Source organism: Trichosurus vulpecula, chromosome 7 (assembly GCF_011100635.1).
Source record: "Trichosurus vulpecula isolate mTriVul1 chromosome 7, mTriVul1.pri, whole genome shotgun sequence".
Taxonomy (NCBI): Eukaryota; Metazoa; Chordata; class Mammalia; order Diprotodontia; family Phalangeridae; genus Trichosurus; species Trichosurus vulpecula.
Genome location: NC_050579.1, coordinates 270,324,835 through 270,343,435, shown reverse-complemented (window position 1 = coordinate 270,343,435; position 18,601 = coordinate 270,324,835). Strand labels below are relative to the sequence as shown.

The window sequence follows — 18,601 nt, the reverse complement described above, 5'->3', positions numbered from 1 at the left end:
AATAACCTTATTTCTTCATCTGGTAAAGTGGAGCTATCTTAAAGAGTTGTGGCTAAGCTCAAATGTATAGGCAACACTCCCTCTAGGGCCATTTCCCCGATTCTCAGTTTATATTGGCCAGTTGTGTTCCCAGAGAGTGGCTATGTATCACTTTCAGGGTTTTAGGGGTAGAGGCAGGTGAGTTTCTAGCTCAGGAGCCGCCACTGACGTGCTTCCCATTGATAATCATCTAATGCCCTCCAATCAACCTTTAACGAAGGTATTTACTACGATGGTATCCACTAGAAGTGTAGCGGCAAGAACAGTGGATGGAAAAAAATCCCTTTCCCCCCCACCCCCACAATTCTGGGTGTACTCCCCACCGATAGAGCAGGCACAAGTATAAAGCACGAAGGTCGTGCGGCACACAGGGCAAAAGGGTAACTCAAGGCTCCTGGTTAGTGGTAGGCTGGTTCTTCCTTCGAAGAATCATGAGATTCTCTTGAGGCATGGCAGCACCCGCTGGGCTCTGAATTCATAGTTGGTCAGTTCTCTCTGCCGTGAGGGCTCAGGATCTTTGGGGCCTCCCTGTTCCACCAGCTGTCTAGTCTCTCTGATCTCCACCGGATGAGCTCTCTACCGTCGATCCAGAACATCTTCACAATCACACGGTTGACACCTCAACAGGCTTGGCTCAGACCGAATCCTCAGGCTCCTAGCTCTTCTACATCTAGCGTCCCAAGTGCTTTGCTATCCTTTCCTTCAAACGCAGGCTTTTCCTGTGCGGTGAAATTCATCGGTCTGTCTTTATCCAATGACCAGTCCTAACATTCCTCACCCCTGTGACTGAACGATTCCATCCACCAGCCTGCTCCTTCTATGGGGATGGCGTGGGACCTCCATACTAATACATAATACATGGAAATCGCTTGGAAAATTACAGTTACTACTTCTGTCCGTGGAGAATTAGGTCACAGGGGGCAGGTGCAGCAAACTCCTTCCCCGCTAGGACCACTAATCCAAGCAGTGCTGAGCCCGCGTCCCCGTCCGGCTTCATCTGCTCAGCTGGGAGGCTTTCGGGTCAGGATGGCAGAGGAGGAGGGCGATGGGGACGAGGGGGATGTGTTCTTGGCATTCGCCCGGGGTCCGACTCCTCCCAGGGGTCCCTTTCTTCGGGCCCTAGACCGGGCCTTTTTCGTTTTCCTGGCCCTCTTCCTGGCGGTGCTGATGCTAGAGGCCGCCTACAAGCTGCTATGGCCCATCCCCTGGGCCAACCTGTGGGGCTGGCTGCTTGGAACCCCTCCAAGAGAAGAGGAGCTGGAGCTGTGACCCCCCAAGGCCTCCTCCCTCCCAGCTCAGGTGAGACTGGGCCGGGCCCGAGGTTTGCTGGGGGTGTGGGAGGCACCCGAGTGACAGGAAAGGCAGAGGGAACACGGGGCAAGCTTCTTGGCGGAGGGGGGAAGGGGAGGGCCGTGGGAGGTATGCTGACAGCCAGGGGTCCCTCGTGGAAATAACAGATAATAACAATAATATTTATGGGGCACTTTCAGGTGTACAAAGTGCTTTGAAAACGTTATCTCATCCGTCCATGATCACACCCCCGGGAGGCGGCAGGTTCTATTCCGATCCCTATTTTAAGGAGGAAACTGAGGCAAGCGGATATTAAATAACTTGCCCAAGTGCCTGGGGCGGGACTCGAACTCGGGTTTCGCTGATGGCAGGCCCGGCATTCGGCCTAGCTTCCTCAGATGATCTTGGTCACCCCCCATTTTATAAAGGAGGAAACGAAGTCCCAAAGATATTAGAGCCGAACCGGGACTAGCACCCAGGTCTCCAGAATCCTATTCCTGGGCGCCTCCGTTGCTAGGGCACCGGAAGGAAGAGCGGAGATGCCCAGGCTCGGTGGGAGGAAGGAGAGGGGACGGCCCCGGTGCCCGTCTTGTTAACCCTGCTTTCTCCCCCCAGGGACCAGAACATGCCCCAGCACCAGCCCCGTGTCTCTTCCCGGCCTCTCCTCTCCTCCCAATAAAGCTGGGGATCAGCGAGAAGCGTCAGCTTCGGCTTCTTTCCTCTTCCCTCCCTCCTCCTCTCGGCCGTAACCGGCCGCCCCCCCATCCCCCCAACTCCGTACACGCCATCGGCCTTTTAAGAGCCTCGTTTCCGGTCGAGGACCCGGGACGCCCCTCACCTCCCCCATCATCACGAAGTGCTCGGGTTCCACCGGCCGCTCCCACAGGGCGGCAGCCCCCGTGACCCCTAGACTCCAGAGAGTCCGAAACGAGAGCTCCCCGCCCCCACCCCGCACTCCTCCCCATGCCCTGGAGGCAGCCATCTTGCCGTACGGCGAGGGTGCGCGGGACAGCCCCCCAGTCGCTTGGTTGCCACGGCGACCTTCTAGCGGGTGCCCCGACGCTAAGTGTCCGCGTTTTGCACCTCGGCGACCCCCAGGGTCGAGCGCGGCACTACTTCCGTAAGACTGGCCCGATCGGTGGAGAGGATGGTCACTTACGTGCATACATCCCGTATGTATGGAAATGATCCCGTTTCGTAGAGCCCGTAGCCTCCAGACCGATTCTCGGCGGCCTGGGAGGCCGGAGGGGCCCGGGCACGCATCAAACGCGGAGTCCGGGTCATACAGCCACAGAAGCTCCAAAGAAAACTTTCTCAGCGTTGTTCGCCCAAGTCCTTCTGGGGCGTCTAGGTCGGCCCACCTTGGATGCCAATGGGAGGGACGGTTCCTGCCCACTACGGGTCGAACGGTCCACTAGTGCCATCTCCCCGCCCCCTCCCGCCCGCCAATACTAGTCTGGGAGCGCTATTGGGCAAACCTTAGAGGAAAGGCCGAGGTGACGCCGGTCTCTGATTGGTAGAGCAAGGGCTCCATCTCGTGACCTCAGACCGGCAACCACCCCCCCCCCCCCCCCCCGGACATATATATTCCTCGCGGCCTTTCCCCTCCCCCCATTAATTTGGTTCCCTGCGTCATTCGAGATGCCGTACGACAACATGGCCTCCCCCCTTTCCCCTCGGGGACTTCCGAGGGCCCCAGCCTCAGAGAAGCCCTCCCAACGGAGGCATTTGGTCGGAGTGGGCCAAGCGAAGCACCGGGCGACTTGCCCTCCGTCTCCCGTAGAAGGCCCGAGCAGGTAGCTTGTGTGTCGTCCCTTCCCATGTCCCTCCGGCCGACTCCATTAGGGTAGGATGGCGGCGCCCAGGGACGCGTTGGGAGGGGCTGAGACGTGATCGCTTCCGTTCCTGCGCAGTCTGATGCGGGAGGGGGGCGGAGAGTGTGAGAGAGAGGGAGAGGGAGAGCGGAGGGTGACGGAGCGGGGGGCAAGGGGGAGGGGGGGAGGGACGGACAGCGACGGCGGAGGCGGCGGCCGCGGCATAGGGACTGTTTCTGAGGTGGGGGCCGCACGAGGCGGGCGGGAGGAGGGAAGAGTCTGAGGGGAGGACCCGGCGACAAGGCTGGGGTGGGAAGAGGGGGAAGGCGGCCGGAGACCCTCCCTTGAGGAGGGAGCGTGCGCGCGCACGGGTGCGCGCGCGCGTGTACATATGTGTGTGTGTGTGTGTGTGTGTGAGTGTGTGAGAGTGTACGCGAGTGCGAGAATGGGGGGCGGGGGGAGGGAAGCCCCTGCGGGAGGCGGGGCTCAGCTGGGGGCTCCCGGGGTCCGGCCAGGGGGCCGTGAGCGGGGACCATGAGGAAAGGAGGAAGTGAGAAGCAGGCGCAGGAGAGGTAGTGTCTGCCGGGCCCCTGCCCAGGCTGCTGACAGCTCCGAAGGGAGAGGCGGAGGGCACACGGGCAGACAGAGAGGGCCGAGGTTCGGGGTGTGGAGAAGAGGGCCTCGGCTCCTTCGTGGGCGTGAGACGTGGAGGGCAGGGGTGGCAGCCGTGACAGTGCTGATGTTTAAGAGGGAATGAGATCTCGGTGGCTGGGAGTAGAGAAGATGGGACCGGAAGTGGAGGGGAGAGGATGGAGGAATGGAGCCCGATGGGTGGGACTTGAGAGTTTGGGGCGGGGAGGGGGTCTCCGAGGAAGCTTGTGCGGTAAGCCCAGGCTCAGAGGACAGGACACCCCGAGATGACAGGCAGGTCAGACGGATAAGTCCTTGGGTAGGAAATGGTAATGGGGGAGGGGGGACAGGCATAGATTGAGTAACGTGAGACCGATGCTAGGAGGAATGAGAATGGGGGGGGATGTTCCGGAGGGGCTGTCTCTGAGGCCCCATCCCCCCCAGCAGGAGTCCTGAAATCCCCAACACCCCCACCAGGGGCTTCGCTCCCCCCATGGCTGCCGCTAACAGCATTATCGTGCTGGACGATGACGATGAGGATGAAGCAGCTGCCCAGCCAGGGCCTTCCTCTCCACCCCCAAGTCAGGCCGAACCCCTGGCAGCAGCCTCTGATTCCCTCCAGTCCAGTGGGGAAGGCAGCAGCAGTAGTGGGGACAGCAAGAAGTGCTACCAGCTGGAGAACGAGAAGCTGTTTGAGGAGGTGAGCTGCAGGGGGGGGGGGGAGCCAAAGAAGCCGGCCTTCATCCGCTTCTCCCACTAACCCTGTCTTTGTCAACCTCCTCCCTTGTCTCTTCTCCTCCCATCCCTTGGACTTCTCCCTTCACCTTCCCCCTCCCCACCCCAGTTTCTTGATCTGTGTAAGAAGCAAACTGGAGAACACCCTGAGGTCGTCCCATACCTCTGTAACCGAAGGCAACGCGCTCGGCCTACGTTCCTGGCCTCGGCCGAGCTCCGAAACGTGCTCTCTCGGGTCCTGTCTCGGGCCCAAACCCGGCCTACCAAGCTGTATGTCTTCATTAACGAGCTTTGTACGCTGCTCAAAGCCCACTCTATCAAGAGGAAGGTGCCCCTGACCCCTGCTTCCACGGAGCCTCCTGGGGACGCACCTCCTGCCGATCCTTCCTCTAACCCTGCCCCTGCTGAAGACGCTGCTTCTGGCTCCCCACGACCCCGAGGGTCACGGAGACAGATCCAGCGCTTGGAGCAGCTGCTGGCACTGTATGTGGGAGAGATAAAGCGACTGCAGGAAAAGGAGCTGGACCTATCTGAGCTAGATGACCCGGACTCTGCATATTTGCAGGAGGGGCGGCTGAAACGTAAGCTGCTGGGACTCTTTGGGCGTCTGTGTGAGTTAAAAGCATGTAGCTCCCTGACGGGCCGTGTGACTGAGCAACGGATACCCTATCGGGGCACTCGATACCCAGAGGTCAACCGCCGCGTCGAGCGCCTCATCAACAGGCCCGGCCCGGACACCTTTCCTGATTACGGGGACGTCCTTCGGGCTGTGGAAAAGGCAGCCACGAGACATGGCCTCTGCCTCCCAAGGCGACAGCTCCAGCTCCTTGCTCAGGATGCCTTTCGGGATGTTGGCACCAAGTTACAGGAGCGCCGCCATCTTGATCTCGTCTACAACTTTGGCTGTCACCTCACAGATGACTATAGGCCAGGTACTGGGCGTGGGGCCACACACACTAGACCTGTGGGGAGGGTGTTACTCCTTAGGCTTTGGAACCAGGAGTTCCAGTTCCATGTCTTCACACTGCACACCTCCCTCCTACCTCAGGCATTGACCCTGCATTGTCAGACCCTGTCCTGGCCCGTAGGCTTCGCGAGAACAGAAGTCTGGCACTCAGTCGGCTGGATGAAGTGATCTCCAAATATGCAATGATGCAAGATGAGAGTGAAGAGGGCGAGAGACAGAGAAGGAGAGCCCGAGTTTCCCGAGGAAACGCTCTTCACAATGAAGACCTTCCAACAGCATCCACAGACTTGGGAGAGGTATGGAGGCAGGACAGGGGATGCCAGTGTCAGATCAGATATTCCTGGAGGGCAGGATCCTGCCCAGACCTTATACAGGGTCTCTGGGGAAGAGAGTAACTAGTTGTGGGAGGTGAAGTACTCGGGAGAATAAAGATTTGGGAGAATGGTTTCATTGGAGGTCTTCCCTGTCTTGCAGGGGCCTAGTGGGAAAAAGTCCACATCCTGCCCCACTGTCTCCAAAACTGAGACAGATGAGGATGAGGAGGAGGATGAAGAAGATGATGAGGAAGAGGAAGAAGATGATGAAGAAGATGAAGATGAGGAGCTTACAGATTCAGAGGAAGAGATGGAAGAGAGCCAGGAGGGCCTAGGGGAGGAAGATGAGCCAGGTATTATGTGAGGATGATGGATTTTAATACCATTCCCAAGTTGTTTTCTCTCTCCATATTCGGTTTCCCATCTTGCTCTCCCATTTTCTTCCTGCTATTATTAATTACTTTCTATATTAACCCTGCCTCCTATTTGTTTTTTACCACTTCCAGGTAAGAAATATGTAGCTTCTCGGTCTCCATCACAGAGGACTGCTGAGCAGGAGCTGGAACCTGAACAAGGGAGCGATAGCAGCAGCTCTTCTGAGGAGGACGATGACGCAGGAATGTCAGGGTCATACTCCCTACCTCAAAGGAAGAAACCTGTTCCCACTTGCCTGGAGAACGAAGACAATGAGGAACAGCTCCCACCAGAAGAGTTGTCCCAGGATGTTGAAAGCCCAGCCTCCCAACTATTCGAGTTGGTGATTGAAGCCTTACCCTTGGACACAGTCCCCTCTCCTGAGGATAGGGACCTCCCTTCTCCCAAGAAGTGCCCAGTACCTCCCCTCCCCACCAGCCTCCTGGAGAATGGGGCAGCCACTGTTACCTCTACTTCCTTCAATGGTGGGGTGTCTCCTAACACCCTGAGGGTTCCTAGTCCCCCCCTCAAGAAGTCTCGGAAGGAAGACATGACAGAAACAGAACTAATCGGGCGCAGGTAACATGGAAAGGAGGAATGGGGTGTGAGTGGGGGCGCTGCTTGGCCACGAAGTGATCTTTAGAGTGTAAACTACGTGGGCTTTGGGAAATGGGGGTTTTCAAGAAGTACTGATACTCAATCACTTCCTGTCTCCCCAGCTGCATTGAGGTGCAAGCTGCAGGTGAACGAGAGAACGGGAAGAGGTGTCACCTCCCCGGCGCCCCCTCCCCCGTGGCTTCTTCCCTGGTTCCAGTTGCTGACTCGTCCACTGGAGCAGATTCGCCCAGCCATGGCTTGGTCACCAGCTCTAGGTGTAGCCCTCCGCCATCCAGGCCCCCTAGACCACAAGCGCCCAGGCCTGCAGCCTGCAAGGTCAGAAATGGGGGGTGGGGAGGGGTGCTCGTCTGTCTGGCCGCCGTGTGTCCTCATTGTTCTGATTTTGCCACCACACGCTTATCATTTCTCCCTCTCTCGAGCTGCTCTGTCATTGTGCAGTGAGGAATACTGAAGTCGGTGGCGGCTCTCAGAGCTAGGTCTGCCCCCTGTCTGACTCTCCAACCTCTCCCCAATTCTTTTTCCTCTCCCCCAGATGAGTGTGGCAACACAATGTGACCCCGAAGAGATCATCGTCCTCTCAGACTCTGACTAGCTGTCTGGCTTTCCCTGCCCTCACTTCCCACGGTCTGGGGGGGAGGGGCGAGCTCAGCTGTACCCTTTTTGTTGGTGTTTTGGAAATAATAAAAACTTTAAAGGTTTATAAAAATGAGACTAAATAAAGTTCTTTTCTTACTGTAATCTGTTCTCGTTTCTGCCCTCCGTGCGCCTCCTGCCCCGTTCCGACCCTGGGCAGCCGGCGCCCCCTCTCTAACGCACCCCACAACTCTCTCCGGCTCGGTAACCTGCGCGATCTTTGGGCTCTCGGCTTTGCGGCCTCCGCCACGGCCCTGCCGCTGCCCCTCTGGCCTGGGCTTCCGCCATTCACGCACAGCAACCGCCTGCTCCGCACCTGACGCTCCGCTGCCTGCTAGCGCACCAGCCGGCAAAGCACTCGCCAAGGCCCGGCCTCCTTTCCCCGGCTCCCCACGCGTAGCGCCGCAAGAAGAAGGGGCCCAATCCAGCGCCGAGCTGGAGTCTCTAGCCAATCCGCGCCGGACTAGGGGGCGTGACCCTCTCTGAGAGAAGCCGTCGCGGCCTGGAGGCGGGTGAAAGGGAGGGAGCAGAAATGAGAGCCGACTAGCCAATGGTAGCGATGCGGAGGTGTCTGTGCCGCCATTGGCTAGTTGGCTCTCATTTCGGCTTCTTTTCATTTGCTTTCATGTTGCCTAAGCGATGATGGATTGGTTCCTGAACCTATCGTCATTGGGGACAGGCAGCGTTACTCTATTAAAGGGAAAAACACCGAGTCGGCTGAAACGGTTCGTGAATACGCCGTGGTGAAATTGTACTGGTACCTTTAAAGTGGAGTGAGGTATTTATTCCTTAAAGGGGAAGTGGCAGAGTCGGCGAAATCTGTCCTAGTAGGGCGGCGGAATATGGGCTGGCTCCCTTAACGTCTGCGGGGCAGGGGGCGGGCCGGGGGCGGAGGGAGGAGGGAGACGGCGCAAGATGGCGGCGGGAGGGGCCCGGGCTGCGGCTCTGGCCGCTGAGTGAGGGGCGGGGGGGCCCGGGGGCGCGCGGCCCGGTAAGCGGGGACGCGCGCCTGGGGGGGGAGGGAGGAGGGCTAGTCCAGAAGGGAGGGCTGGGTGTGCAGTGGTGGGAGGACCAGAGGGGGGTGGGGTCGGATAGTGATGGGGGGGTGTGGAGTGAGGAGGCGGGGTCTAGAAGATGCGAGGGGGAGGGGCCGGGGGAGGATCCTGTGAGGCGTGGTCTAAATAGGGGGCGGAGCCTACGGGGATTCCAGGGAAGACAGGGTCTGAGTGGGGGCGGAGTTGGAGGTGAAGGGGCGTGGCCATAGCGAGGAGGCGTGGTCTGAGGAAGCACCGGGGGTGGGGCTTTAAGGGGAGGGAAAGATTTGGGGGAACACCCTGGGGAAATTCGTGAGACTCTCTCACATCTTCTGCACGTGGAGGCAAAACAGCCCAAAGGGGCCAAAACAAAAAGTAGGTTCCTGAAAGGAAGAGTATGTGACTTCCCTTTCCTGGGCCTCGGTTTCCCCATCTGTAAACATGACAGCTGGCAGAGTAGAAAGGACATCATGTGGTCACAACATCAGACCCGGAAGGGATCTCAGAGATGACCTAGTGGAGCCTCCTCATTTAACGGAGGAGACAACTGAGGCCCAGAGAAGCAGAGGTGACCCAGAGGCCACTGTTCATCCACCCGGTGTTTGGCAGTCCAGGTCCTCCTCGGCCCAGGTGTTCATTCCCCTGTTCCGCAGCCACCCCCAAGCTCCCTTCCCCCTTTAACGGCTATGCTGTGCCTAAAGTCAAAGAGCCCAGAGCGTGGGAAGGAAGCTGCTCCCCATCCCCAAAGAAGCCCCTTCCTGACCCATCTCTTCTCTTTCTTTCCACAGAGACCCCCCCGGCCGCCCCTCCTCTTTCTCTGTTCCTGTGGCTGGGGGGGGTTGCCCCCTTCCCTATGGTCTTCCTTGCCATGGAGCCATCCCCACTTTCTCCCCAGGGGGCCCCTCTACCCCTGCCTATGTCGCTGGCACCTCCCGCACTGCCGCTGCCAGCGGCGGCTGTGGTACACGTGTCCTTCCCAGAAGTGACCAGTGCACTGCTGGAGTCCCTTAACCAGCAGCGGCTGCAGGGGCAGCTTTGTGACGTGTCGATCCGAGTGCAGGGCCGTGAATTCCGGGCTCACCGGGCTGTCTTGGCTGCTTCTTCCCCTTACTTCCATGACCAAGTTTTGCTCAAGGGCATGACCTCAATATCGCTGCCCAGTGTCATGGACCCTGGGGCCTTCGAGACTGTTCTGGCCTCTGCTTACACAGGCCGGCTTAGCATGGCCGCTGCTGACATCGTCAACTTTCTCACTGTCGGCTCGGTGCTCCAGATGTGGCATATCGTGGACAAGTGCACTGAGCTCCTTCGAGAGGGCCGGGCCTCCGCAGCCACCACCACCACCACGGCCACCGCAGCAGCCGTCGCCTCTGGGGCAGGAGGCCCTACGGGAGCTGGGGGAACAGGACCGGCCACGGCAGCCGCAGGCTCGGGCCGCCCTCATTCATCCAGCAGGGCTAGTGAGAATCAGTCCCCCAGCAGCAGCAATTACTTCAGCCCCCGAGACTCCGGTGATTTCTCATCTTCCTCTCACGATGCATATCCAGCCTCTTCCGTGGGGGGAGGAGAAAGACGGAGTGGAGGAGGCCCTCTGTTCCCCACTTGTGTGGTGGGCAGTGGGGGTGGCACTTCTGGCAAGCTCCTGCTAGAGGCAGATGAGCTGAGCGATGACGGAGGGGATGGAGTTGGGGCGGGAGTCCCTGGGGCTGGGCTACGGCGCCCTACTTATGTGCCCCCCAGCATCGTGCCTCAGAAACACTGGGTGTACGTTAAGCGTGGGGGAGGCTGCCCTGCCCCAGCTCCTCTTGCCTCTCAAGACCCAGACCTGGAGGAAGAGGAGGAGGAGGAAGACTTGGTACTGACATGCGAGGACGATGAGGATGAGGAGCTAGGTGGGGCTTCGGGGGGTCCACCAGGTGGGAGTACTGACCCTGGCCTAAGTATTACTGATGTACGGACACTGACTGGCCCCCCAGACAAGGGTGAGGAACAAGTGAATTTTTGTGAATCATCTGAGGACTTTGGCCCTTATGAGTCTGGGACAGTTGGGCCAGGGCTGGATGACCCTGGAGGACCAGCCCCCTCTTCCTTTACCTCCCACCAGCCCCGCCCTTTGTTACCCCTGGACATGCAGGGCAACCAAATATTAGTTTTTCCCTCCTCTTCTCAGGCCTCAGCCCAGCCCCCTGGAAGCCAGGCTGAACATGGAGCTGTGACCTTGGGAGGGTCAGGAGGGGGCAACCTGGGAGCGTCTGGAAGTGGTGGGGGTGGTTCTGGTGGCAGTGGTGGTGGGGATGGGAACAAGATCTTCCTCTGTCACTGTGGGAAAGCTTTCTCGCACAAGAGCATGCGAGATCGGCATGTGAATATGCATCTGAATCTGCGCCCCTTTGACTGTCCTGTGTGTAACAAAAAATTCAAGATGAAACACCACCTGACCGAGCACATGAAGACCCACACAGGCCTCAAACCTTATGAGTGTGGTGTGTGTGGGAAGAAATTCATGTGGAGGGACAGCTTCATGCGGCACCGAGGGCACTGTGAACGGAGACATCGCCTGGGGGGAGGGGGGTCCGCAGGGACTATGGGGCTACCCAAGAGAGAGCCTCCTGGGGGTGGCAGTGGAGATGAGGTAGGAGGGACCACTTCTCCCGCCAACAGGAGGGTCTGGTCCCCACCAGGAATGCACAAGGTGGAGATGGGTTTTAATGGCAGTGGAGGTGGGCATTAAAGGACTATTCCCTCATGATTAGATCTAAGAGCTGGAGAAAGCAGCCGATGAGTAATTCCCACAATCCTCTTTTGTGGGGCTGATATCCCTGGAAAGGAAGAGTAGGGGCATAGGCCAGGGGCTTGATTCCTCCAAAAATCCTTGGTTTGGGGGAAGGGAGATATGGGACTGAGGATCCCAGGAGATATGCCCTCTCCTGCATAGATTTGTATATAAAGAGGGAAATTCATGACAGTTCTCTTCCCCCACCCCCACCCACCTCATTCCATTCCCCAACATGGGGAAACCCTGGGACTGTGAGCCTTCTACTTTCCCCTCCACTAGTGGGAACAGGTAGATAAACAACACTTAAGACCCAGCCCCTCAGGTTATCTGATGCCTGGAGAAGGGTGTGCATGGGTAGTGATGTCCTGAATGCCCAAGGATTCCAGGGCAGGTGGTCCCATTTGTAGTTCGTGCTTGGAGTCTGTGTGTGTCACTGTGGTGACTAGGCCTGCCACCTCATTCCTTCTTCCCACATCTCCTCTCCCCCTTTACAGGATTATTAAACCTATATCCATTTCCCATCTAACTCCATCCCTGCAGTAAGTCCCCAAGGGGTATGCACATAGAGGGGCTTTCAAGGACATGGAGGGAGCCAGTTTTGGGAGTTTAAGGTTTTTATTTTTTAATTTTATTATTTTTTTTAACGGTGATTAAAATATTTATTGGTCTCTTCACTTGACCTGACAATCACCTGTGTTTCATTGCTAATGGGGGGAAAGGAAGAGGAAGTGATGGGGGGGGCGTGGCTAGGGATATGGGGAGGCAGGTCTCTGTTTCTGCATCTCCAAAATTGGACTGAATGACTCCAAAGTCTCTCTCCAGGTACGAAGTGCTATGATTCTGTGGCCAAAGGCCTGGGTCCAAGGAAGGGAGTGGGGACTTGGTGCGGTGGGGGCTGGGAAGGTCTGTATGGACTTGGTAGTTGAGGAATGAGGAGGGACTCCACCGGATGGGGTGTCCCAAGCTTGCCTATCGTCTCTAGGCTCTGGTATCTCAGCTCCTCCCTCCCCAAGCTTCTTGCTAAGAAGGGGATTCCCGGCACCCGCACCAGCCTTTTAGGGGAAAGTGAAAGTGAAAGGAGAAGCTTTTAACGGCGGCAGTCGCTGCCAGTGGGGCTTGGGAGAGGAGCTATGAAGCCGCTGCGCCTGCTCCTGGCCTTAGGTGAGGTGACCCCCTTTCCCCTGAGGCCCACTGGTGGGTCTCATGGTTGCCCCTCCCCCTCTCATCAGGTGTCCCAGCGCTCTAGACCCCCGTTCAGATTGGGGTCCCGGTGGGAGGGGATTCCTTAAGGATTTAGCCCTCTCCCCAGCGTCCCTCCTCTCCCCAGGCATACTGGCGGTGAGATGGGCCGCTGCTCGTCCGGGGCCCTCGGTGCTGGAGTGCTGGTTTGTGGAAGAGCAGGGTGGTGGGGGCATGCTTCGGGGAGTGACCAAGCGACCTGCTGTGCTGCTGCTGAGACAGGGGCCTGGGGAGCCGCCGCCGAGACCTGACCTTGACCCTTCACTCTATCTTAAAGTGTACGGTGAGTGTTCTGAGTCGGACACCCCTAAGCCTCCCTTCGTGGCCCCACCCTTCCACCTGCATTCCCCAAGGAGTTTGCATCAGAGGACCGGATCTGGAATCCAGAAAGGGGTTCTTGCAACTGAATTTGATCATTTACTAGCTGTACGACGTTGGCCAGGTTACCTAACCTGAACCTGTAACATGTGGAGGATGCATTTGCCCAACCTATCTCACAGGCTAATCTAAGAATCGCAGATCTTGATCTGGAAGGGACCTAAGCAGCCATCTAGTCGAGAAAACTCCCTTTTCAGTTCAAGAAACTGAGGCACAATCCAGAAAACTCCGTTTTCAGTTCAAGAAACTGAGGCAGAAGGCAGTTAAGTGAATTTTGAGGTCAGATTTGACTCCAGAGAATTTGGCCGAGTTAATGTTTGTACAGAGCTTTATATGCCTTAAAGTGCAAAGTAAACGTAAACCATTATTATCTTTCTTTATTCTGTTTGAAAGTTTATTCTTAAGTAGCAGTATGAGTCCCACTTCTGGGCTCCCTTCCCTTTGTTTACTGAGGCCTTACCAAGTCGATTCTCAGCCTCTACCCACTTCCCTAATCTCCTCCACCCAACAGAGATCTGCCTGGGATGCCACCTATCTGCTTTCCAGACCTGATTCTCCTAGCTGACACTCCCTATTTCTCCTGTCCCAGATCCTGCTGGCTCTCTTGGGGACTCCCTGAAGGAGTCAGTAGCTCCGAGCTGTGAGCTGAATCGCTATGTCCCCAGCCCTGCAGCCTCAGACTGGGCGGCTGGCCTAACCCCTGAACCTCACTCTCCTCGGTCCTTGGATGGGAATTGGCTGGTGCTCAGCTTATCTAGCCCCCAGGTTCGCCTTTCCAGCCTCCTGCAAGTGTCTCAGTCCCAGCCTGTCCCCTCCTCGGTTACCATAGCAACAGGTAAGGGACAGAGGTAGGGAAGGGGGCATCTTGAACCTACAGCCAGACCTAGGTAGGGTTTGGAGCTTTGAAACTCAGGGCTCTGTCCCACGCCTTTACTTGGCTCAATCAGGATATTCTAAGGAGAAGGTATTTAAAGTTGACGCAGGACTACGCACACAGGGTCTTCTGCCCCTCCCCTCTTAACTTCCCTTACCTTCACTTTTCCCCGCTTTTCCTCATTCTTTTCAGTTGCATTCCCCTGCAGATATTTGCCCTACAGAAGACGACTTGCCTCACCTAGACTAAGAGTCAGGATGACTGGATTCTAATTCCAGTTCAGCTATCCATTTATTATTGTGTGACCCTTCCATTCTCGGGGGTCCGGCGTTCCCTCTATAAACAGACTCGGTGGTTTCTAAAGGCCCTTCTGACGCATGTTGCATAAACTGCCCCTTTGTTCTGCAACGAACACCTAGTTTGCTTTCTCCTTACTTCTTTCCCCCAACCCCAAGCTCCAATTTTTCCTGCCTTTTGGATAGGCTTGTTTCTCCCCATCCCATCCCCCACCACCTCACCAAAGCCAAACCACAGGAAGGAAGAGGTAGAACAGTTAATTTAAGTATGAGGCAGCTGCCTCATTATCTAACCTTGGCTCAAGCTCGAAGCCTACTTGGTTTCTTCAGTATGAAGTTTGCCCCTTCTAGGGACATCCACAGCTGCAAAGGAAACACTGTTGAGTCCTTACTTGTGGATTTTTTTTAACCCTGATCCTAGATCTAATAACCCGCTCTACCCCCACTCCTAACACAACTCGTATGCATCTCTCTGTGACGCACCTACTATGCATTATAGTTCATTGTATTTCATATCTGCCTACTTAGGTCCGTTATGGCAAAGGACTTTGTCTCATCTAAACTTTGAATATCCACTAGTGTCTAGCACAGCATCCACGCACCGTAATTTGTTTTTGAACCCTCTAGACTCCAGGCACCAATGGGTGCATTGCTTCTCTTCTGCAACTATCTCCCATCTCTACCCTTACAGACCAGCTATTTAATATAAATAAACTTCAATAAATAGTCTTGTCTTCCTCCATCCCTTTCCTCATTCCCATACCTGGCCTAATCTCCATCCCTTTTTCCACTAGGGGAGACCAGAGATGGCCCTGGGTCAATTACCCAGAACCTCCACCACCTGTCTCTCATCCCCCACTGGGGCCTGCTCCCTGGCTCTCCACCCAGCTTAGATGCCCTCAGTCTACTACATGCCTCTATGAACGTGGTCCTCCCCAGACCAGCCTCTCCTCCCACCACTCACTTTTTACCCTGTGTGTGAGTGGAATGCTGCTTGGTGCTGTAAAAGCTTAGGGTGTGAAGTGAGAATGGGTATGTACATGGTTAGTGTAAAGGGTTTTATCAGTGACTACACAGATTTCAAGGCTGAGAAGGGTCACAGTGCTCTAGATTCTGACAGCCCCCTCCCATCTCAAGCGCCCATCCGCTGGGCCCGTCCCTCACAAGACGAAGGGTACCTAATGAGAGTATGTAGGAGCGCAGAAGTGTTGTCATGGCAACCAGGGAACTGAGAAGGGGAGTTGTTGTCAAGGTGGCCAGGGGCAGGGGAAAGTGTAAGGGTCTTCCTGCCTGGTTAACTGATGGGGAGGGGCAGGGGAGAGGGAAGGGAAGATAGAAATTGGTCAGGAGAAAGGGATTCCCTAAATGAAGTACCCTCATTAACTCAATTTCTCTGCAATTTTTTCCCATTTCACAAATTCTTTCCCATTCTTCCCTATGTTCCTATTTCCTTTTACCATCCCCAATCTTCTCCATTCCCCCAATTCTCACTCACTCCATCCCCTTCCCCCATTCACTTCTCTCCCTTTTGCTGCATTCCTACTGATTCATGCCCATTTCTCTTCCCTTCTCCCATTTCTCCCTTGTATTTCCACTCCATCCCCAAAGCCGTGTTGACAGTCCTCTCCCACTCTCCTGCTGCCCTGGTGAGGCCCGGTAAGAAAGCCACATTGGACTTGAGTTTTACTTACTTGCCTCCCAACTCGGGTGGAGCTCCCTCTTCCCTGGGCCCCCCTCCCTTCGGGCTGGAGTGGCGGCGCCAGCATCGGGGGACCGGACAGCTGCTCTTGGCTGTGACTCCAGGACTGGGCGGCCAGGCCCTAGGGTCTCCAGAGGGGGCGGTGGCATTTGCTGCCTGGGATCAGGAAGAAGTGGAGGGCCCATGGAGTGGGAACGGGACTCTGCTGCTGCCCATCGTAAAGCCTCACCAGGAGGGTACTTACCTGGCTACGGTCCACCTTCCTCACCTGCAAGCCCAAGTAGCCCTAGAGCTGGAAATAAGGAGTAAGTCAGGGAGGGTCCGGACAATGGAATACCTGAAGTAGGGGAAGGGGCCTGGGACTGAAAGGGGGAGGGAGAGGGGGATGTGTGGAGAGAGGTTGAGTCCCTAGGGGAATTGAGCGTTCCTGGGGGCTGAGAAGAGGCCAGACTGAGATGAAGCTAAAATGGCAAAATTGTGTTTAATTGCCCCCTGGCACTGACAATGCCAATACTCTTCCTCCTTCCTGCAGAGCCCCCAAAAGTGACCCTGACCCCATCACCTGTGGTCTGGGCATACCCGGGGCAAGCTCCCCCAGAGCTCCACTGCCTCATTTCCCATTTCTACCCCCCGGAGGAGCTAGAAGTGGCCTGGGAGTTTTGGAATGGTACAGGAGGAGGGAGCAGGGCAGCAGGCGGCCAAGCCTGGCGTTCCAGCTACCGATATCACCCTGACGGCACCGTCAGCATCTCGGCATACCTGCGTCCTCCCCCGGTCACGGTGGAGGAGCATGGTTCCCGCTACATCTGCCAGGTCCACCACTCCAGCCTGAAAACTAAAAAACTCAGTGCCCAGGTTTCTCTAGAAGTGGCAGGTAAGGAAGGACAGGGTGACGGGGGGAGGAGGAAGCCTGTGTGTCCAAAGGGCTGGGAGCACAAATCCTGTACAGAATGGATATGATCTCCCACCTCTCCTCCACCCCCAGGAGTCTCTGGGCCTTCCTTGGAAGATGGAGTAGGGTTGTTCCTCTCAGCATTTCTCCTTCTCGGGATAATCAAAGGAATGGGGTGGGTCGGTAAGTCTCTGCTTCTCATCCCCAAAGCTGGGAACTTGTCCCCACAAAAAACCTGGGAAAGGCTAGCCCCCTAAAACTTCACCGTATCAATCCTCCCAACAGCAACGCCATCCTGCTGAGATACTCATTCACTGTTTCAAAATCCCACCTTCATTCTCCTTTTTCAGAAATTTCTGCATACCCCCCCCCCACACACCCCAAGACATGCACACACTTCACAGGCCTGGGGTATGTAACCTGCCACCATTCTTACCCCCATCTCTCTTCCACAGCGTCCTTCCTACCTCCTTCCACAGATACAAAGGAAAAGGTAAATAGCTCCCTGGTGGCTTGGATCCTACAGTACTCTCCAAAATCTAATTTCAGTCCCCATTTCATCTGCTCCATCACCCAGATAGACTTTTAATTTTCCCTACTACCAGTCTTTAAAACTCGCCTCACCCTACCCCCTAAAATTCGTAATCAGCTGCTTACTAGTAGTGATCATGACCTTTTGTCATAGCGGGGCCTGTTTCCTCAATTACGAAACGGGAGTGGGGGTGGGGGCAAGGGGGGAATCGGACTCAATGGCCTCATCCCGCGTTTCCCTAACTCCCCATTGCCCCCTACTGCCCACATGATGCTGCGCTTGCATTTTTTTTTTCATTCTTGCTTCCAGAAATCCCACTGAGAAAAAAGATCTAGGTGCTTAGAGCTCCAGGAGAGTCCTGGCGGACTGATAAGACGGATATGAGGTGGTTGGGTGGGGGAAAGTGTGTCTGTCATGAGAATAAAGTTGGACTAAAAGGAATGGTTTCAGTTGTGGTTGGTTCATCCTGTGACCTCTGCGACCCCTCTGCCCCACATCTCTTCAATATTCTTAACTACTTAAGTTTAACTAGGTTTTTTCACCTAGGGCAAAAACAATTGAGACCTCCCTCCCTCAAGAGGAGGTGGGGGGAGTATGGCGCCCAATGATAGGTGCATGGCGTGTGTGCCTCTCCCCGCCTTCCCCCCCCCCCCCCCGTTCAACGGTGTGAGAGGCTTGGCTCTTCTGGGGAGGGAGGAAAGCTTCCAGGAGCTTTTGGCAGAAGGAGGGGGACACTTCATGATCTGAGTTGCTTTCCAGACCTTGGGAAGGGAGTCGACACGGTGGAGTGTCGTAAAGAGGCTCCCAGGAATTCAAGCTACTGAGGCCAGACTATTCAAAGAGGGGCATTAGTTTAGCTTGACCCAGAGCGTCCGAGGAGACCTGGCACTTGGAACTTCAGGGATAGTGCAGGAAGAAAGCAGAGGCTTTAATTCATCAGTCGAGACCCCAGCCGAAAGAGGTCCCGGGACGATGAACCCGAGGTTTCTGGGGAAGTCGCTGCGGTGGGAGATGATCTGTGGGCGCCCGTCCCTATCTTCCACTAGCTGATAACTCTGCTCTCTCAGCCCAGGAGAGCTCTCCACCTTGTGTTATCATCGTTTTGGGGTTCAGCTCTGGAAAGGACCGATCCCCAGGATCCGAACTTGTGTACCCGGCTCCCCCCTCACTGCGGCACCCCCTTCTTCGCTGGGCATTGAGGCGGCTTCGGGGAGGGGGGCCGCTTCACTCCCAAAGCAGGGGATGCAGGGTCCCCAACCTTTCTCATTCCCCTTACACGCTAGTACTACCCCCCTCCTCAGGTGAGGGGGGGAGGTTCCGGCTGGTAGCAGACTGGAGCTAAGATTCTGGACCCCAGACGGCGGTGGACCAGCGCCAGGACCAAGCCCCATCTTCCTTACGGTTCTGCCGCAGCCACTCCCGCGGCA

The 18,601-nt window shown here is 56.3% G+C and overlaps 4 protein-coding genes across 6 annotated transcripts; all 4 read left to right on the top strand.

Annotated features, from left to right (window-relative positions):
* Positions 1-1,065: 1,065 nt before the first annotated feature.
* SMIM40 (small integral membrane protein 40) lies at positions 1,066-1,308 on the top strand. Its single transcript, XM_036766510.1, has one exon. The coding sequence runs from the start codon at positions 1,066-1,068 to the stop codon at positions 1,306-1,308; it is 243 nt and encodes an 80-aa protein (XP_036622405.1).
* A 1,667-nt stretch (positions 1,309-2,975) lies between these two features.
* On the top strand, positions 2,976-7,559 carry DAXX (death domain associated protein). Of its 3 annotated transcripts, none has more exons than XM_036769430.1 (8): positions 2,976-3,125; positions 4,221-4,473; positions 4,618-5,440; positions 5,557-5,771; positions 5,950-6,142; positions 6,296-6,782; positions 6,923-7,136; positions 7,354-7,559. In XM_036769430.1, the coding sequence occupies exons 1-8, from the start codon at positions 2,986-2,988 to the stop codon at positions 7,411-7,413; spliced, it is 2,385 nt and encodes a 794-aa protein (XP_036625325.1). In that variant the 5' UTR covers positions 2,976-2,985; the 3' UTR covers positions 7,414-7,559. The 3 variants fall into 3 exon arrangements, with proteins under 3 accessions (XP_036625325.1, XP_036625327.1, XP_036625326.1); XM_036769432.1 differs by having other exon boundaries at positions 3,053-3,125; positions 4,218-4,473; XM_036769431.1 differs by lacking the exon at positions 2,976-3,125 and adding an exon at positions 3,255-3,384.
* Positions 7,560-8,422: 863 nt separating this feature from the next.
* On the top strand, positions 8,423-11,943 carry ZBTB22 (zinc finger and BTB domain containing 22). Its single transcript, XM_036767868.1, has 2 exons — positions 8,423-8,445; positions 9,277-11,943. The coding sequence occupies exon 2, from the start codon at positions 9,342-9,344 to the stop codon at positions 11,217-11,219; it is 1,878 nt and encodes a 625-aa protein (XP_036623763.1). The 5' UTR covers positions 8,423-8,445; positions 9,277-9,341; the 3' UTR covers positions 11,220-11,943.
* A 54-nt stretch (positions 11,944-11,997) lies between these two features.
* LOC118858361 (TAP binding protein) lies at positions 11,998-17,615 on the top strand. Its single transcript, XM_036768863.1, has 9 exons — positions 11,998-12,086; positions 12,247-12,425; positions 12,592-12,786; positions 13,471-13,716; positions 15,660-16,055; positions 16,283-16,624; positions 16,736-16,825; positions 17,098-17,135; positions 17,484-17,615. The coding sequence occupies exons 2-9, from the start codon at positions 12,395-12,397 to the stop codon at positions 17,493-17,495; spliced, it is 1,350 nt and encodes a 449-aa protein (XP_036624758.1). The 5' UTR covers positions 11,998-12,086; positions 12,247-12,394; the 3' UTR covers positions 17,496-17,615.
* Positions 17,616-18,601: the final 986 nt, after the last annotated feature.